The sequence below is a fragment of the Oryctolagus cuniculus genome, chromosome 13, assembly GCF_051225735.1.
Source record: "Oryctolagus cuniculus isolate XC-2025 breed Fujian yellow rabbit chromosome 13, ASM5122573v1, whole genome shotgun sequence".
NCBI lineage: Eukaryota > Metazoa > Chordata > Mammalia > Lagomorpha > Leporidae > Oryctolagus > Oryctolagus cuniculus.
The window spans coordinates 65,778,167-65,796,095 of record NC_142879.1 but is presented as its reverse complement, the minus strand read 5'-3'; the positions used below and the strand labels follow the sequence as shown (position 1 = coordinate 65,796,095).

Below are 17,929 nucleotides of genomic sequence, written 5' to 3'. Positions count from 1 at the left end.
AAACCTTCACGGGAGGATTCTTAAAGGGATAGAATCCTAAAAGGGTCAAGGTCCAGGATGATCCAAACTTGTGAAAGCACACATTCATGTGTGTGTGTGTGTCCTTGTCTGTAAAGTATTAACAGTGGTTCTCTCTGGGGCAAGAGGAAAGGTGGTTTTTATCTTCTCCAAGGCCATGTTTTATAAAATGGTCTTTCCCTCACTGGTCCTCAGGAACCTGAGAGGTCTGGTGTGAAGTCCTCGGAGTTTTCGTCTGAGCACGCACAGGTGTGTGATTTACACCTCTGGACCCAGGGACCCACCCGGGAGAGAAATGCCAAGGATGGGATGAGCAAGGGCCACTTAGTTTCAGAATGAAACAAAAGGAAGGACACGTTGCACACTGCAGCTACCTCGGTGGCAGCCTGGTGGCCCCTGGGTTGCCTCCCCCAGGCAGGGGACCAGTCATTGTTCTCTCCTCCTTTCTCCCCTGCTCCCTGCCCTGTTGACATTGTGCCTTGGAACACCCTCTGCAGGACAGCCTGGGCTAAGGCCTGAGTGACAGGAAAAGGGACACAGAAGCCTGCCTTGGGGGGAGCAGGTTTGCCTATTCGTGGTGAGGTTCTGTGTGCATACCAGGCTGAGTTCTTGCAGCCCAGAATTTGTGTTATTCATCAGCAAACAGAAGCGTCTGGAACAGAGCAAATGGTGCTTAGCAGAGGTTTGCTCAGTGATTGTAAATGTTGAGTAGTAATCTGAGTGTTTGCACACTGCTGGTTTGGAGAGAAACATGCTGTACGAGGCCTGAAGGCCAAGGTTGGTTGGCAGTTGGGAGGTCAAGGCCATGTGTAATATAAGCCTAAGGCATGAATTTGGCCCTGCGTGGTCCTGGCGCCCTTCTTCCCCTGTGAATTAGGGACTTCATCCCAGCTAGGGATTTGCAGATGCACGCCTTTGGTCCTTTCGTCAAAGGAGTCTGAAATTTCCATAGACTCCCGCCCAGGTTTTGTCTGTTGCCTCTTTTTCCCCCAAAGTTGATTCGTTTGTTGATTTATCCACTCTGCTAGGATCAACTGAACATGCACTATGTTCCAGGTTCTGTTCTAGACACTGGAATCCAGAAGAACGAGAGACACCCACAGTGCCAGGGACACACCAAACACTGCTAGGTCAATGCATTTCCTAGCCAAGTGCTCTGTGTGCTTGAAAAGATTTCCCGGAAACACTGCCTTCAACAAGAGGAGCAGATGGAAGCATCAGACACTGCAGAGGGCCCTAAATGGGATGCAGAAACATCTCCATTCAGGTGCAGGGACAGCCCAACCTGTTACTGCAGGACAAAGGTGTCACCTTGCTTTGTTCTTTATGTCCCTTCCATGCCAAGTTCAATGATTTAAGAAAAATACACCTAAGACTATATATTTAGAAAGGTTTTTCCTCAGTGAGACCTACTTCTGTTGACCACACCTAGCCCCCTGCCAGGCTCTTCAGAGAAGAGGAGCTCCAATATGAAGTTTCAACAACACAGTGTCACGGGCCGTGCCAGACCAGGGAGAACTGAGCAGTGGAGGCTCCAGTTGGGAGGGGCAACGGGATAAGAAACACCTCAAGACTCCGCCTCCCTCTGCTCTCTTCTCCCAGGCAGCGAGCGAGTGGAAGCACTTCCAATTACTCTTAGAGGCATCATTTACAGCAATCCCCTGTGTCTTAGGGTTTCGGCTCAGGTGATGCAAAGGGAGACCAGGAAGGTCTTATCTAGGATTTGGAGAGAGGACAGACAGGAGCCTCAGAGGTGTGCATGTGCAGACAAGCTCGGCAGAGGAGGGCAGGCTTCCAGGCAGGGGCCCCGCCAGGAGGAAACAGAGTGTGTTTGCTTCCAGGGGGCTGCCCTGCCCTGTGTCTTGGGACTGCAGTGCCCTCAGCTGATTGGATGAACGTGGTCCCCTGTCCGGGGTGTCCTCTTGGCTGTTCAGAGGAAATGGCTTTGGTGGAGTGGAGGAGATTGTCTTTGGGGACAGGTGCCGCCCTAGGAGATCCTTCCTAACAGGGGGCGTCTTTGTGTCCAGGTCCACACAGTCTGCAATGACTACAAATGCCCTGACTTTGTGTGAGCTCTTGAGACTCTGGACTGAGGGAGAATCTGTAAGCCAAGAGAAATGTGTGTGAGCACCCCCCCAGTGGCTCTCAGGGACATCACAGGACAATTCCAGGGGCTACAGGACTTAGCCCTCACCTCCTCCTGGCTGAGCTCCTGGACTTGGCCTCACCCTGGAGAGTCCCTGAGCTGATCTGTGGCTAGGAGACCCAGGCCCAGAGGTTGCTGTAGGGAAGAGATCCGACCCCTCAGGCTTTGAATTGCTTTCTCCCTACATAAGGAAGGATAAAGTGGATAGAGGAAGTCATGAGTCCAGGTTAGAATAAAAGTGAACATTTAATGCCACCATAGTTCGATTCTGTTAAACACCAGATTCTTTTCTGACAACATTTTACACCTCATATGCCACAAAAAGAGATCGTAGCCAGCAAACAATGTCTTCACACCGGAAATGGCACACAGCTTAATGGAGTCATGTCACCAGTTTATGAGAACTTGAACTTTCTTTTTCAGACTGTTCTCCAGGTAAGTCTGTTCGTATTTATCATGATCAAGCCGACAGCTAACTTTTATATAGCTATGTGGAGGCCCATACACAAAAACCAGCCTGCAAACAGGCTGCTGGGACCTGCCCAAGCGCAATTGGTCCAATTTCTGACCTTAACAAATGAGCTTTATTTAAAAAAAATTCAACAGCAAATATTTATGAACTAAGAACTTAATTTTCAAAACAACACTCACTTTCTGCCCATTAAACAGTGGATTCAAAATAATGACTTTAAATACTACCATTGATTTTTAAAATAAGATACTATGAACTTGTTTGTGAATTCGTGTTTCTGATACAATAAATGCACTTGGGCAGGCCTTGTCTCCAAATTTCAGATGGGCCCATTTCTACAGATAAGCATATTTATATATACATACATACATACATTACTCATCGTGGAATCAGAGCTAGAGCCGGAAGGAACTACAAAGATCATTTAGCACAATGTCCTCACTTCACAGATTAGAAAACTGAGTTCCAGAGAAGTTAGGTAAGGTATCCAAGGCCATAGGACTCCTGTGGAAACTGGAATTAGAACTCAGGTTTTCTGTCCTGTGCTCTCCTATGCCTTTTACACTCACACATCCACATACGCACGCGCACACACACACACACACACACACTGGTACAGAAGAGTGATGTGTGTGTTCATATACACACACCCCTGGTGCAACATGATCTCGTGGGAAGAGTCCGCTGTGCTGGACATAAGCCCCGTTCTGCTATAAACCTGCTCTGTGAACTTGAACCAGACGTGACTATTGACTTCAGCTTCTTCATCTCTACGTGATTATCCCAGCTGTTACAGAGAGCGTTAATTTCTTCAAAGCATGTCCCATCAGTGATACCATTTTTGCTTCACCCTATTCCCGAAGGGCAGCTTCTAGGAACCCCCTCCCTGCCCTATTTTCCTCTGGGGAACCCGAGGTCCAGCAGAGTAAGGTGACCCACCCCAGCTGGCACAGCTGATGATGGAGCCAGGCCTGACACCTGCTGCCTTTCTCCTAGCCCAAGGCTCTTCCTCCCAGGATTGGCTGCCTCCCAAAAGTCAGTGCCAACCCCAGCCCCTCCCTGCTTCTCAAGGGTCGAGTGAGGGTACAAAGATGCCTTAAGTATTATTACAGGTTGTAGGAAACACTAAAGTGCTTTGGTTTTTCCAGGAAAAAAAATGATTATTTATATATCCAAGGTAACAACCTCTAGTTGCTTTCTCAACTCCTTTCTTAGCACTGGGGGTGGGGGGTAGGGGTTGGCTGGGACTTTAGGGAAAAGTAGGAAGCAAATACCGTCAGCACTTTCCTGAAATTTAATGTTGAGCCAGCAGGAAGAGTCTGGATCATCTTCCACCCCGCCTGTAGATTTCTAAGACCATTAACATCAAATTCACAACAAAGGGATTTTTCCCCTTTGGCTATTCACTATGCAGACAGCTTAGATTGTAAACTGCGGTACACTTGGAGGACTGGACCCTAATCCCAGTCCTCTGGATTCACTTCTCTTTCCTCCTCACAGTCCGTGTCTGTGTTGACAGACTCTGCTGGAGGGAGAAATGCATGGACAGAACACAGCTGTAGACAGGTCCCCCAGACCAACACGTTAGTGCACAGCACTCAGATAGCAAGCCCAACGTGATGTATAAATAAGTGAAAAAACACACCAGCAATACTGTAAAATAACAGCCCGAGTTGACAAATGAATCAGAACTTCTTCACAACCCGAGTGTGTTAGTAGGGGAATGAAGGGATGGACTGTTTTCAGTTTGGAAGGTCATGTCCATGTGTACATCACACAGGTGTGCGAGTGCCTCACGTGGAGATGCTGGGGACCTCCGCCTAGATGGATGAAGGCTTGACACTGCTTCAGGCACCCCTGGGGTCCAATATCATGCCATCACCTTAGGTTCTGAGTAGGGCCACCGAAAGCAGAATGTGTTGGTTTATAGATGGACAAATCAGTGTGTAAAGCATGTTTCTTCTGGACTGGAACTATGCTTTTATTACCACAGGAATAATGAACAATTTGTAATTTAACAATGCTATGTCTTCAGGGAGATTGCTAAGGAACACAGTTGGTACGTTTTACCCACACACGTTGGCAGACACTTGCTGGAGGAGAGAGGAACACGGTATCGCCACCACCTGTCTCTCCCGACTCTCCCCAGAACTTCAGAACTGACCCTGGCAGCACCCATGAAGCCGAATAACTGGCTTTATTTCACTTGGGGCAGACACAGTGGGCAGGGCTGGCCTCTTCTCTCCATGCAGAAGGCTCGGGTATGGGAGGCAGCCCCCAAGAGTTCCCCTCCTGGCCTGGAAAACTATCCCAGCAGGAAGGAACATGAGTAGATCCATGAAACGTTTTCAGCTGGAGATGAACTCCTCTTTAGCGATCTCTTTTACAGTCTAAAGTCCATTTGGCAAGAAGACACCTAAAAACTTCCAATGCACCATCCCTTTGAAGGGCTCGATTACAGCTCAGCAGCCACCGGTGGCACCGACAGCTACGTTTGCAATGCAGAATCCACGGGCTCTCGGCAGCCTTGCCTTCCAGCCCACGACGGCACGGTCAGACAGCGGCTTTCCAACAGTAACGCCTGTAATGAAGGCTTACGGAGTGGCCACAGTGAATGGTGAGTGTTATAACCTGAAGCCCAAAGCCAGCAGCCGGTTTACAGGGACATGAGTGACAGACACCCAAGTGGGGCACAGTGGTGTTTCTTGCTCAACACTCGCACGAAAATGCACGTGGTAAACATATGACCCGAACGTGTGTGGAAGGCGCCTGGGACCTGTACCCTGGAGGACAAGTCTGACTGCAGTCGGTGCTGCAGACTCTCGGAACGCATCACCTGCTGGGCCACACGCCTGCCCGCTCCACTCCCCACCTTGAGCTGTGTGGGCTTTTTTTTTTTTTTTAATCCCAGCTTTTAATTCGAGGGGCCCCTTCCCCGCTTGGGGTCCCTGTGTGATTTCCACCTGTGTCAATACAGGGCCCACCGCTGTCTTTGCATGGCATGGTCAGAATAGCAATCAGAGAGAAAACAACAGGCAGGGTGTTCTAATTTCAACTCTGAAAGAGATGAAAGTCACAGGCGGCTCCCTCGTGATGTGCAGGGGGCTTCAAGGACAAGAAGATCAAAGGCTCCCGCTCGCAGCTGGGCACCGAGAGCCGGGGACGAAGCCGACTGCCGCTGCCTCAGCGCGTGGCCAGCGCCAAGTGCAGCGTCCTCCCCCCCCCCCCCCCGCAAGCAGCTTCATGGGCTCCCTGTTTGGATCTTAGTTGTGCTTGGCTGCTGAGGCATCGTGTCCACTCCAACCCGTCGAGCAGGGCATGCAGGGCCAGCATTCAGACAGGCAATTAAGGCTTCTGTGTCTAAGTGTTAATTTCAAATACACATTTTTCGGCTCCTTTCATTTGAGCATAATGAAGTGGAAATGAGTTAGCATTCCCTTTGCCTTCTTGGCTTACGCATCACCAAGACAGGAAGGAGGCCCAAGACTCCCACACCAGGTCACTGGGTGAGGCACCCAGCAGTTACTGGGACTGCATCCACACAGAGGGCCGAGGCCTGCTTCCTCTGTGCCCAAGGAGCCTGAGCAGGAACGAGCATAGCACAGCACAGACTAGGGGATTTCTTCAGGTTTTTATAAAACTTAGTGCATTAAGATGTTTGCAGCTTACTTAGGTTAAAACAAGACAGACAACATCTCTGTAAAGATGTCCTTCTACACACTTTGGCCAACAGGATCTTTTGTTTGTTTGTTTGTTTGTTTGTTTTTGTTTTTGTTTTTTTAGATTGCGGCTCAAGCACTTGGGGATGAGCAGGAAACTGGAGTGGAAGTGCAGCAGCCTGGCCAGGACTCGAACCAGCACTCTAATAGGCGACTCCAACGTCGCAGGCCGCAGCTTACCCTACTATGCCACAGCACCAGCCCCTGCCAGCAGGGTCTTAAGAGCTGTTCCACACCGTGGCACCCTGACTTAGGAAGGTAACTCTTGGTGTCCTTTAACCTTTTGTTTATATCAAAAAGTTGATGTAGATGTGCAAAATGTATGAACCTAAGCGCGGGTTTAGGCAGGAGAGCTGACGACCTCGCCCCAGGAAAAAGGGCGCGGATGGCAGGTTTCACTCCCTGTAAATGTCTCCACTTGGTCTCACGGCAGGCTGGGCACCAGGCCCTGTGCTGGCCTGCTGAGGAAGTCTGAGCAACATGGCGACTACTCCACAAGCTAAGCTCACTGATTCCCAATGCAACAAATCTGCTTCCAACCAAAAAAACCAAAGAGTACTCACCTTTGAAAATGCACAGATGATCAGCTGTGCCTGAGGTTGTGTCTTTGGAACCAGCACGGAAAAGGAGCGCCAAATGGCAGACTCAAAGGGCTGGCAGCCTCCTGGGTTCAGGAGCTTGCAAGAATATTGCAGTGAGGCCCCTCTGCACACATGCTGTGGGCCAGAGGTGGGCTAGGAGCCCCAGGGCTGTCCTGCCGAAGGGGTTAGGGTTGAGGAGCTGAGGGAGGCCCTGCGTCCCGGGGCTACTTATTTGTCAATCTGGAGGGATGCACAGAGCGGAAGTGATCCATTCCAGAGGAGCCTGCAGTACTCCCTGAGCACCTACATCCACAGCAAGGCTGCAGAAACTCCTGGGGAGGGTCTGCCCAGCTCCCACGGGCCTCCTGGGCTTCTCGGGGCGCTGGCCAGCTGCATCGTGAAGATTCCTTGGTTGTGCTCTGCCTCTGGTTTCCACCACTAACATGGGTATAAAAATCCCATCAGCAGCTGCTGCAATTTGAGAATGAGGTCCTAAGTTCGCAGGAGCCAAGACCTGCACATCCACCCTCCTTAAACTTAGGGTTCCACGACGCTGGGAGGAGAAACTGTACTCTACCTTCAGATGCCAGGGTTCTGGGAACCAAACTCATCCCTTATGGGTACGGAGGCTCTGGATAGGGGAGAGCTGCACTTCTCGCTTTTAGGCAGTGATTCTGGACAAAAGAAAATGCATGCAATCCCAGGCCAAGCATCTTGTTCTAAACCAACACTATGGGAGTATCGGAGCACACACAAGCCCGAGCAGGCGTCTGAAAGGAAAAAGCCCCTGCTTCCATCAATTCGCCAACCTAGAACAAAGAAATATGGCTCCACTGAATTGGTTCAAGCTTCCAATCCAGAGTCTTTGGAATAAAAATAGTCATGAAAAAGTTCTGAGGGCCACAAACACCCCGGATTTGTGGAGAAAGGAGGGCTGGAATAAAGAGCCCACCTTCAAGGAGAGAGTGGGCCCAGGGCACCAAGGATTCCTTTTCCACTCAAGCTGCAGGCCCTGTCTCCTCTCCTGGTCTCTCAAGTTCATGTGCACCTGCTCCCCGGTCAGCCCTCTGAGTGCACCCGCTGACCTGCTGCTTATAAGAGGTGGCACTTCGCGTCACCTGCCGCTCCAAGCTCTCTTTGGAAACACACACTGGCTTGTGGCAATGAAGTCTCTACGTCCTGTTTGAGTGGCCTTACCAGGATAACCGTCAAAGACAGGGAACATTTATTCATATGCAGTACTGATTAGGAAATATCTCTACAAACACAACTTACTTAGAAACAGCAAGTCAGAAACAGGATAAAACACCAAGAGAAAAACGAGCTGTAAATACACCTCAAAAACGTGTGGGATTTTGTTTTGCTGTTTTCATCTTGACTAGCACCATCTGTACACAAGAAAATATGAACATAAATGTTTGGATAATCATAAAGATTTGCAAGGCACTTAATCAATCATTCTGGGGTGTGTGTATGTTTTTCTTTTTTTTTTTTTTTTTCCCGCTTTCCACAGCAATCCTACGTCTACCCTCCCCTTTCCTCACAAAAGCAAGACAAGAGTGAGCTCCCTTTTGCTAGCAGTTCTTATGTACAAACAAGTTCTCTGAAGTTCCACAAAGTGCTTGTTCAGTCTCACGGGGCTTCCACGTCCCTTGGGCTTCCCATCATTCTCTCCTTCTATGCGTGTTTAGTGTTTGCACCTTTCCTCCAGGAAACAAAAGAAAAATCGCCTTCCGCTCAACTCACTCCAGACTTGCCACCAACCTTCATCCTCATTCTATCGTCTCTGGGTGCTGCCAGCACAGAGGGCCTGGGGAGGGGGCCGCCCCGTCAGTCCCGGGGAGCCGGCGGCCCGGCTCTTTACCGACGCCTGGAGGTGATGTCGAAGCAGGTGATCATCATGAGGTGCGCCTTGCAGAAGTTCACGCGGCTCTCCAGGCGCTCCGTCACACACTCGAGTGCCTCCAGGTACTCCAGGGAATCCAGCTCCAACACCTGCTCCAAGTCGACTGCAAAAGAAGAGGGACCGATGGAGACGCGGGCCAGCGTGGCAGGGACAGTCCCCTGACCGCCCCGCCCAGGCCACCCCGGGGCCTGCACAGCTCACTGTGCCTGCAAGCAGGCAGCTTCAGTGTCCCCAGCCACCTGCTCCGGGCACCTCTCCAGTGCCCACCACTGCCGCCGGCACAGGGGGCTATGAAATTATTCTCGATTATCCATAAAGGATGTCGCTCTTCAAGCTGAGCGGGGGAGAATCCCTCTTTCTGGGGTCTCACTAAAGTAAGCTATCAACCTGTCTTCTCACATGAAGGTCCTCTGAGCTAGGAAACTTGACCTTGTCTCTCGTGCCTCCTGGTGCAGGCTCACACACTCACTGATCACTGGGGGAATGTGGCGCTGATCACCTGACTATGCGAACAATGGAATTCCTCACTTCAGGAGACATGGGAGCTGGATGCCTGCTCCCTCCTGGCTCCCGGTCCCCTACCCTGTCCTATGGTGGCAGGATAGGCTATGTTGGCTTCTGAAGTGTTGCAAAGGGTCCAGGATGGGGAGTGGAGACAGGCGGCGGCCAGGGGTATTGGGATGGCCCTGGAAACCAAGGCAGGGGATTTGCCTTGGACTTGATTCCCAGCCGGACCACACCAGCTCTGTACCCTCTGGCACAGTTTCCTTAAAAGTGGCCTCAGCACAGCCACCGCTTCTCTGCCAGCCCTGCCTGCCTGGAGGTGCTGTGAGGAATCAAACAGAAATGAGGTAACACACATGGGCCTGGCTGGAGAACTGCACCAGCCTCCGGAAACATGGAGGCCTGGACTAGAAGCTGACCTCTCCTTACTGGCGAGTTCCCTGGGAGCGTGGCAGGGACCAGGGGCTCCCGCATAGCAGCCTAACACTCCGAGGACACGAGAGCACCCCCATACAACAACCACGTCAGGCCACATTCACGGACTGCCTTGAAAGCACCAAAACTGAAGTGGGCCCCAGCCCGCATGTGTGCCTATACCCTGCCCCGCACCCAGGGGGAACAGGCAGCAGGCAGCCTCACTGAGTTGTGTGCATTTTTGTTTTCAATTCCTCTGAAAGAAACAATCTGTATTTCCCTGTTCATGAAGACTTCTGTCTGTTCTCTCTCTCTTGGCAGCAGAGATCAGTGATTCTTCTCAAGTCCAAAAGCAAGAAGTAAGCAGCTGCAACCAGGGAGCGCCCGAGCCGCATCCGCCCCAAGGTTTGCTCCCGCCACGGGGCACGACCGGACTTTGTGAGATGAAGGTAACTTTCAAGTCTACCTTGGGCATGTGGCTCTCAAAAAAAAATACCAACTTAATGAGAACAGTCAAAATGAAGGGGAACTGAGGACCAGGGGTTCTGGGAGGATGGACCAGGGTGTCCACAGGTGGCAGGGAACCGAGCGGCAGGCCCAGGCTTACACCGCAGCCGGGTGTTAGCTGATGGCTTCATTCCTATCTTGTCTGCCCCATTAGTGCCTTGGCTGAAAACGGCCTTGGACGAAGAATTCGCATCTTCGAAATCCGGGCAAACAGAGACCGTGACGTGGCGCACCACGCGAGCAGGCTGCAAGGTAACATCTCCCTTAGAAGGCACTTCACAGGGTTCAGGGGCAATGGAATGAAAGGTGAGTTTACTCTGTGTGAAAGCTTCTGAAGTCTACACGTAGTTTTGTCATGAGACACATCTTCCATGGACTTCTTGAGCATCCTTCTAGGCACAGACAGACTGTTTTTTTTTTTTGTTTGTTTGTTTTTTTTTAATCGACCTAAGCTTATCTTTCAGTTCATCATTTCGCACGGGCTTTTTGAAGTGCCCCCATGTTTACTTGAACTCTGAGACAGCTTAACAGTGACAGCAGACACTGAGCTCTCATCGTGGGCACTGGCATGAGCTGTTTAATTCCTCATAACCACAGAATGTAGGAGGCCACGTTATTTTTTCCATTTCATTGCTAAGGTGTTGAAGGCTCAGAGAGGTTAAGCATCTTACCCAGGATCGCACAGCTGGTGTGTGGGGAAAAAGCCAGCACCTAGAACAGGTCTGTACGACTGTGGGTGTCGAGACAGATGCTGCAGCTGCCCGTGGCACACTGCTCCGCAGACTGGTTACAGTCGTAAGACCCCCAGGGAGGTTCTCAGGGGAGACCGCATGCAGGCCTGCTGTTCCGAGTGGCAGGGCACAGCTGGGAGGCTGAGAAATCCTGTCACTTTCTCCTTCACCCAGGATCATCGCCAGCTCCTGGCTCCACCTGCGGATTCTCCACAGCGACCAGGGAATGCTGGGCCAGGAGACCAGGTGTGAGGGGAGGCTGGGGGCAGGAGGGGAGCAGCCCTTGGCCAGGGCAGGGCGGGAGGTTGGCACCTGCACTGCTGACGTATCAGTTCCCACTGGGTCCGCCAGCACCGGGCCCCATAGCACTGCAGTAGCTGGGACCAGACTTCCGTTTTATTTTTCTAGAAATGGAATGGCTAGGAACAAATAAATAAGAGACAATTGAATCTGTCTCTCAAAGAGAGGAAAATTGTTCTGAATTGTTATTAGACGGTTACTGTCACTCTGGGCTTTCTATTACACGGAAATAACACTGCAGCCATTATTATTTCCACTCAAAAATGTTTTTCTTGCTTTCTGGCTTCTCCGCAAGGCTTTTCTAGGATTGCACATGCTGCCCTATTAAGGGCTCTATAAATTCTTGTCTATTTCAGGCCAGATAAGCAATGGGATTCTGTGGCCTAGGAACAGATTTGTAATACAGCCTTCCTGTCTGGGTGATCTTTCGCTACATGCAGGAGTGGGAGGGAGTCTCATTTTCAGGTGCTCCGGACGGAGACCCATAAGAAATAATCTTGCAAGGACAATATCCACCCCTCTCTGCTGCCCCTGCAGCCTCCTGCCCAGCCCCGGGAGAGCGGGATTGCACACTGAGTGCGGTACGGAGGGGCGAGCCAGGCCCCGGGATACAGACACACTCTGTGTAGGGTTCGCCCTAGGGCAGGTGCCACCCGGCCAGCTGGTGGACCCGCCACGGCAGCCCCGGCGACGAGCCTCACATTCACTGAGCCACTTGTTGGGATCCAGCATCAGGTACTGCTTGGTCGTCTCCAGCTCCTTCATCAGCCACTCGTACTTGGCTCGGACTTCCGCGATCCTCTGCTGGCGATGCTCCAGAATCTTCAGCTTTGCATTGAAGCACATGACCTCCTGGAGGAGAGGAAGAGATGGGGTGGGTGCAGGAGAGGACCCCGTGCGTCAACCCCTTCTCAAAGGCAGCACCCATAGGGATGGTCAAGAAGAAGGCAAGGACCGCAGCCGGCTCAGACAGCCCACCCCAGCCCACCCCAGGCCCCCTCTGGGCGTCTGTGCCCTGTTGGGCAAAGGCTGGTCTGCAACAGGGGTGGGCAACCTTGGGACCAGGCCAGGGCCCAGATGTACAGCATCTCAGGGCTGGCAGTGTTGCACTCTCTCCACAGTCTCTGTCCAGAGGCCCCTCTGCTGGGATGGATGCCCACTGCCTGCCACCCCCACCAGAAGCCGCAGGGAAGCCCCCCGAGTCTGAGCCCCCTCCTCAGGGCGGGAGGCCTCACCTTGCTGGCGCCCCCGCGTCGGCGCTGCAGGCGTTCCACGTCATCGATCTCGTAGACTTTGATCTCAAAAGGCTCTCCGAGGCCCCTCTGGGTGCTCCGCAAGGGGCCGTCCACCCAGCGGCCCCCCGTGCTGTTGGCGGGCTTCCGCACCGGGGAGGCGGTGTCCAGGGACAAGGCTGGGATCAGTCTCCGTCGCTGGGCACCTAGGGAGGAGGACAGGCCCAGAGGTCATCTGTCGGAGTTTCTAGCTTTAAATATTACATTGAGGCAAGTGATGGGGTCACCCCGGCCCCCTGTGATGTGCAGCAGAGCTGCGTCTGACACGTGGCCGCCTCCCACCCCTGCCTCAGTGTTCACCCCAGCCGGCACTTGGCCCTCTCCTACAGGAGCTCAGCCAGAACCCCACCCTACCCTTAGGAGCCACTCCCAGTTGCATCCTATGCGACACGCCCCTCCCCCCAGGACTCCCAGCCCGGAAGCCTGGCCACACTGGCAGGTCCTCCCCAGGCTAGGTGACGGCACCAGGTGCCAGCACTGGTCCTGCAGTTGTAGGAGTTCTGGAAAGCACTGTGTTCTTGGGGCAGCAGCAGCTCTATGTTCATCCAGCAGGGAGCTGGATGGGAAGAGGAGCCCCCAGGACTCCAACCGGCTCCCACATGGGATGCTGGTGTCACAGGCGGTGGCCTTACCGCTTGACCCACCACGCCAGAGCACCAGCCCCCTGTGGGAGGTTTTGGTCTCCCTAGACCCGACTATTTGGAAGGGAAGCCTGTAACGGTGGGATGCCGGCTGCTTCTCCCGGTGGAGTTAGGGTTGGGGTGGATGTCTTTGGAGGCCTGCATTCTTCTGGAAGGAGACTTGTTGGGCAGTGACCACATGGTCCCAGCACGTTTGTCCTGAAGCTGAAGCGAGTGTGATCTAACTTCACTCTGAACCGATGGCTGCTCCATTCCAGAGTTTGAAGAAGCCTTTGCTACCGGCGCTGAGAGCCTGGGCCGCGTGTGATTCAGCTTTGGGAGCCCCGGGTCGGGCAGCCCTGGGCACTGGATGATGGCATGGCCCTGCGGCTTGTCTGGGGGACCCGGCAGATGCCTGCCTGTTACCAGGGACTAATGCAGGAACCAGCGCCACCCCGATGACACCGTCAGTCAGCAAAGGTCACAGAAGCACAGGCAAGAATCTCCAAGGAGCCCCCAGCCCTAATGCCGACGGGGGCAGGGAGGGGCATTCTTCCTGCTGAGCGCTGTGCCTGTGTGGCCTGCTCAAGCTGAAGGCCCTCCCAGAAAGAAACGAGTTGTACTTCCTCCCGGCTCTGCTGAAGGAAAACTCAAGTTCACGCGCCGGCACCTCCGAGAGAAGATCCAGAATTCTCCTGTACAGAACAAGGAGACCAAGACCCGGTGCTGCCTGCTCACCACCTACTCCAGGGAACCAGGAGTGTGAAAACCACAGGACCACTGCAGCTCCCCGTGGCAACCGGAGCCACGGGCGGCTGTCAGGAGCCAGGCAGGGACGCTCAGAGCAGAGTTCACTTCTCCTGTACAATGTTTTTCATTACTCTTTCATAATTTTAATTATTGAGAACTTTCCCATCCTTACGTAAATTTATTCCAAGATGTTTTATTATGGGAGAACAATTGTGAATGGGGTTGCTCTTACGATTTCTTTCGTAGAAAAAAAGTGCTATTGAGTGTTGATTTTGCACCCTGCAATTTTATTGAATCTGTTTACCAATTCAAATAGTCTCTTGGTTGAATCTTTAGGTTTCTCTCTATACAGAATCATGTAATCTGCAAACAGTTATAATTTGCATTCCTCCTTTCCTATTTGTATGCCTTTTATGTCTTTGAATAGAAGGGGTAAGACTGGACATCCTTGTCTCCTCCCAGATCTTAGAGGAAATGCTTTCAGCTTTTCCCCATTCAGTATGATTTTGGTTGAGGGTTTGTCATATATAATCTTTTTTTTTAATTTTAATTTTAATTTTTTTATTTGACAGGCAGAGTTAGACAGTGAGAGAGAAAGACAGAGAGAAAGGTCTTCCTTCCATTGTTCATCCCCCAAATGGCCGCCATGGCTGGAACTATGCCAATCCGAAGCCAGGAGCCAGCTGCTTCCTCCTGGTCTCCCACATGGGTGCAGGGCCCAAGCACTTGGGCCATCCTCCACTGCCTTCCCGGGCCACAGCAGAGAGCTGGACAGGAAGAGGAGCAACTGGGACTAGAACCCGGCGCTCATATGGGATGCCAGCACTGCAGGCAGAGGATTGACCAAGTGAGCCATGGCGCTGGCCCCCATATATAATCTTTTTTTAAAAGTTTTTTTTTTAAGATTTTATTTATTTGAAAGAGGGAGAGGCCTTTCATCTGCTGGTCCACTCCCCAAATGGCTGCAGCAGCCGGGGCTGGGTCAGGCACAGCCAGGAGCTTCTCCAGGTCCCCCATGTGGGTGCAGGGGCCCACGCATCTGGGCCATGCTCTATTGCTTTCCAGGTACATCATCAGGGAGCTGGACTGGAAGTGCAGCAAGCAGCTGGGACTCCGACAGGTGCCTTATGTGGGATGCCGGTGTTGCAGGTGGTAGCGTACCTGCTATTGCTGCAACCTGTGGTCTAGGGGTTGTGGGGAGAGCACATAAGCTCCCCTCTGAAGCGAAACTGCCACATACACTCTAGGGAGCTCTCCTTTGCTGGGCGCCACGCCTCTGACCACTGTGGCTCCCTCCTGTTGCTAAGACTGCTGCTGTCCAGCCTCCCTGGAGACAAGGTCTTCAGGGGCTCTTGCTTACCCTTTTCCTGCTGGGGGGCTGGGGTCCCGAGTGCTGTGTGCTTTGTTGCCCCCTCTTCACTGTCCATCCGGGTCCCTGTGCCTGCTGGGTTCCAGTGTGCTCAGCTAGACTCTCACAGTGCAATTGCTTACTTGTTATTTTGGTCCTTCTCTGTAGATAGAATGAATCCTGAACACGGAACCTCTATTCAGCCACCATGGAGCAGTCGCCTGTGTTTCTTCCCTTCCCCCCAACTTTACATTCCTGAAAGTTCTCCCATTCTGAACCCTTTCTCATCTGTCTCTAGGTTGGTTCTCTTACAGGCACTCTGGAAATCTTACATCTGCCAGCAAACGCCCGGATTTCCTCCAGTTTTCATTCAGTCCATGGCCACTGTTTCTTAAATTCCTTCAAACAAAAGCAGGACGGCCCTGAGAAGCCAGTGAGCGGCAAAGGGTCGGCAGAGCCAAGCTCAGTGCTCTCAGGCCCTGGTGAGGAGCGATTAGTCACAGTATCCGTGCAGCACCCTGTAAACCGAGCCTGGCATCCCGGGGGCATCACCACAGGCGGCAAATCACACATCCAGAATGTTTGCTCGGCACCAAGAGGTGGGAGGGCCTGGCATTTAGTGCTTGGAATGACCAAGGAAATAGCAGACCAGATTCAACATTTCCAGGGCTTCTTGCAAGCAGCGCGAGATAGGAGGATATATGTAGAAAAGAAATACGAGCTTACTTTTTTAGGTCTATGCTGCCAAGAAACCAACTAACCAGTCAACGAGCTGTTTGCCAGTTTCCAATGGAAACCTGAACCCGCTCAGTGCTGGGCACCAGTGGCAGAAGAGGCCTCACAGGAGCTCACGTGCAGGCAGGTTCCAGAACCAACACGCGTGCCTGGCCTGGCTTCCCTCGAGGCAGCCCTCACACGGGCATTCTGGCTGCTGCTCCCCCAGACTCGGGCCTCCTGCTGGCGGGCATGAATGTCAGACCACAGTACTCATCCCACCATCAGATTTCCCCATTCATCCTGAGACAGAGAAAGCAAGAGAAGGAAGCCAAGGAGGTAACACACCAGGGTTGGGGTCAAGTGTAAGGGGCCAGAGGAAGAAGACAAAGAGTGTTGGAGGGGAGAGCACAGGTAGTGTAATAGGTGACACAGGAGGGATGTGGTCGTGTTAGTGGGTGCCATGGCTGCACAAACACATCTATGCCAATGTACACGCACACTGTCAGGCAGACACGTGCCCCCCACCTGGGCTGGCCGCCACGGCTCTCATGCATGACTGCAGGCCTCACAGACTGCATCTCATTGATCATGAAGGGGCTGGCAAGGAGCTGTGGATGCGTGAGTGAATTAACTCCAAGGGTCTCTCACCTTACCACTTCCTTTTTTTTTTTTTTAAAGAATTATTTTATTTATTTGAAAGAGAAAGAGAGGTCTTCCATTCCGCTGGTTCACTCCCCAAATGACTACAACGGCTAGAGCTGAGCTGACCCAAAGCCAGGAGCTTCTTTCGGGTCTCCCACGTGGGTGCAGGGGCCCAAGGACTTGGGCCATCTTCCCACTGCTTTCCCAGGCCACAGCAGAGAGCTGCATCAAAAAAGGAGCAGCTGGGACTCAAACCGGCGCCCATATGGGATGCCAGTGCTGCAGGCTGGGGCTTTAACCCACTGCACCACAGCGCCAGCACCACAAAGGATGAGAGAGCTCAAGGTTGTTCTCCCAGTGATACAACTCTCATTCATTTTTACTAAGGAAATAACTGAAGCATTACCATTTTCCAATTTCCAAAGCCATCTCTGATAAAAGATAAGCGCTTGCCTCCTCTGCCATTCCAAGCACCTCCAGTAATTGTGAACGGGAGCCATCCAGTCCAGAATTTCAAGAATTTTATGGCTTCCCTTAAAGAAGTTGCTTTTGATTTATGCTGATCAGACCTGACAGCCAGCATTTCTCTTAATAATCATCATAAATAAGCTAGACAAGGTCACCTAACCTGAAATGAGCCCATCTCTACTGCCACCTGCCTCACAGGGCACTGAATCTGTGGCCGGCGCTGCTCACCAAGGTCCCAGGCGTGCTCCAGCCCCTCTCCTGGGTAGCATGGTGCACCCCGGTTTCCCCCAGGGCCTGGCCCACCCAGATGCCCTCCGAGGACAGCATTTATGAAGGGACACAGATTACTACAAGCACATGAAAAGAACTTGTTGGCTGGCGCCGCGGCTCACTAGGCTAATCCTCCACCTGCAGTGCCGGTACCCCAGGTTCTAGAGCCGGTTGGGGCGCCAGATTCTGTCCTGGTTGCCCCTCTTCCAGTCCAGCTCTCTGCTGTGGACTGGGAAGGCAGTGGAGGATGGCCCAAGTGCTTGGGCCCTGCACCCACATGGGAGACCAGGAGAAGCACCTGGCTCCTGGCTTTGGATCGGCACAGTGCGCCGGCCATGGCAGCCATTTGGGGGGTGAACCAATGGAAGGAAGACCTTTCTCTGTTTCTCTCTCTGTGTAACTGTGCCTGTCCAAAAAAAGCAAAGAAAAAAAAAACTTGCTGCCTCCTCTCCACACGGGTATTTTATACATCTGTTTTCTTGACATTTCTCTTCCCCTCTCCCGCAGTGTGACCGCCAAATCAA

At 52.3% G+C, this 17,929-nt stretch overlaps 1 protein-coding gene across 7 annotated transcripts in view; it reads right to left on the bottom strand.

Moving 5' to 3' along the window:
* Positions 1-2,391: 2,391 nt before the first annotated feature.
* The window catches only part of KIF26B (kinesin family member 26B), a 513,525-nt gene continuing 497,987 nt past the window's right edge, over positions 2,392-17,929 (bottom strand). For all 7 annotated transcript variants that reach the window (XM_051820805.3, XM_008268164.5, XM_089311669.1 and 4 more), the window contains 3 exons: positions 12,534-12,736; positions 12,000-12,150; positions 2,392-8,945 (listed from right to left, as the gene is read on the bottom strand). In XM_051820805.3, the coding sequence (XP_051676765.3) occupies positions 8,797-8,945; positions 12,000-12,150; positions 12,534-12,736 (503 nt within the window). In that variant the 3' untranslated portion in view covers positions 2,392-8,796. The remainder of the gene's footprint in view (positions 8,946-11,999; positions 12,151-12,533; positions 12,737-17,929) is intronic.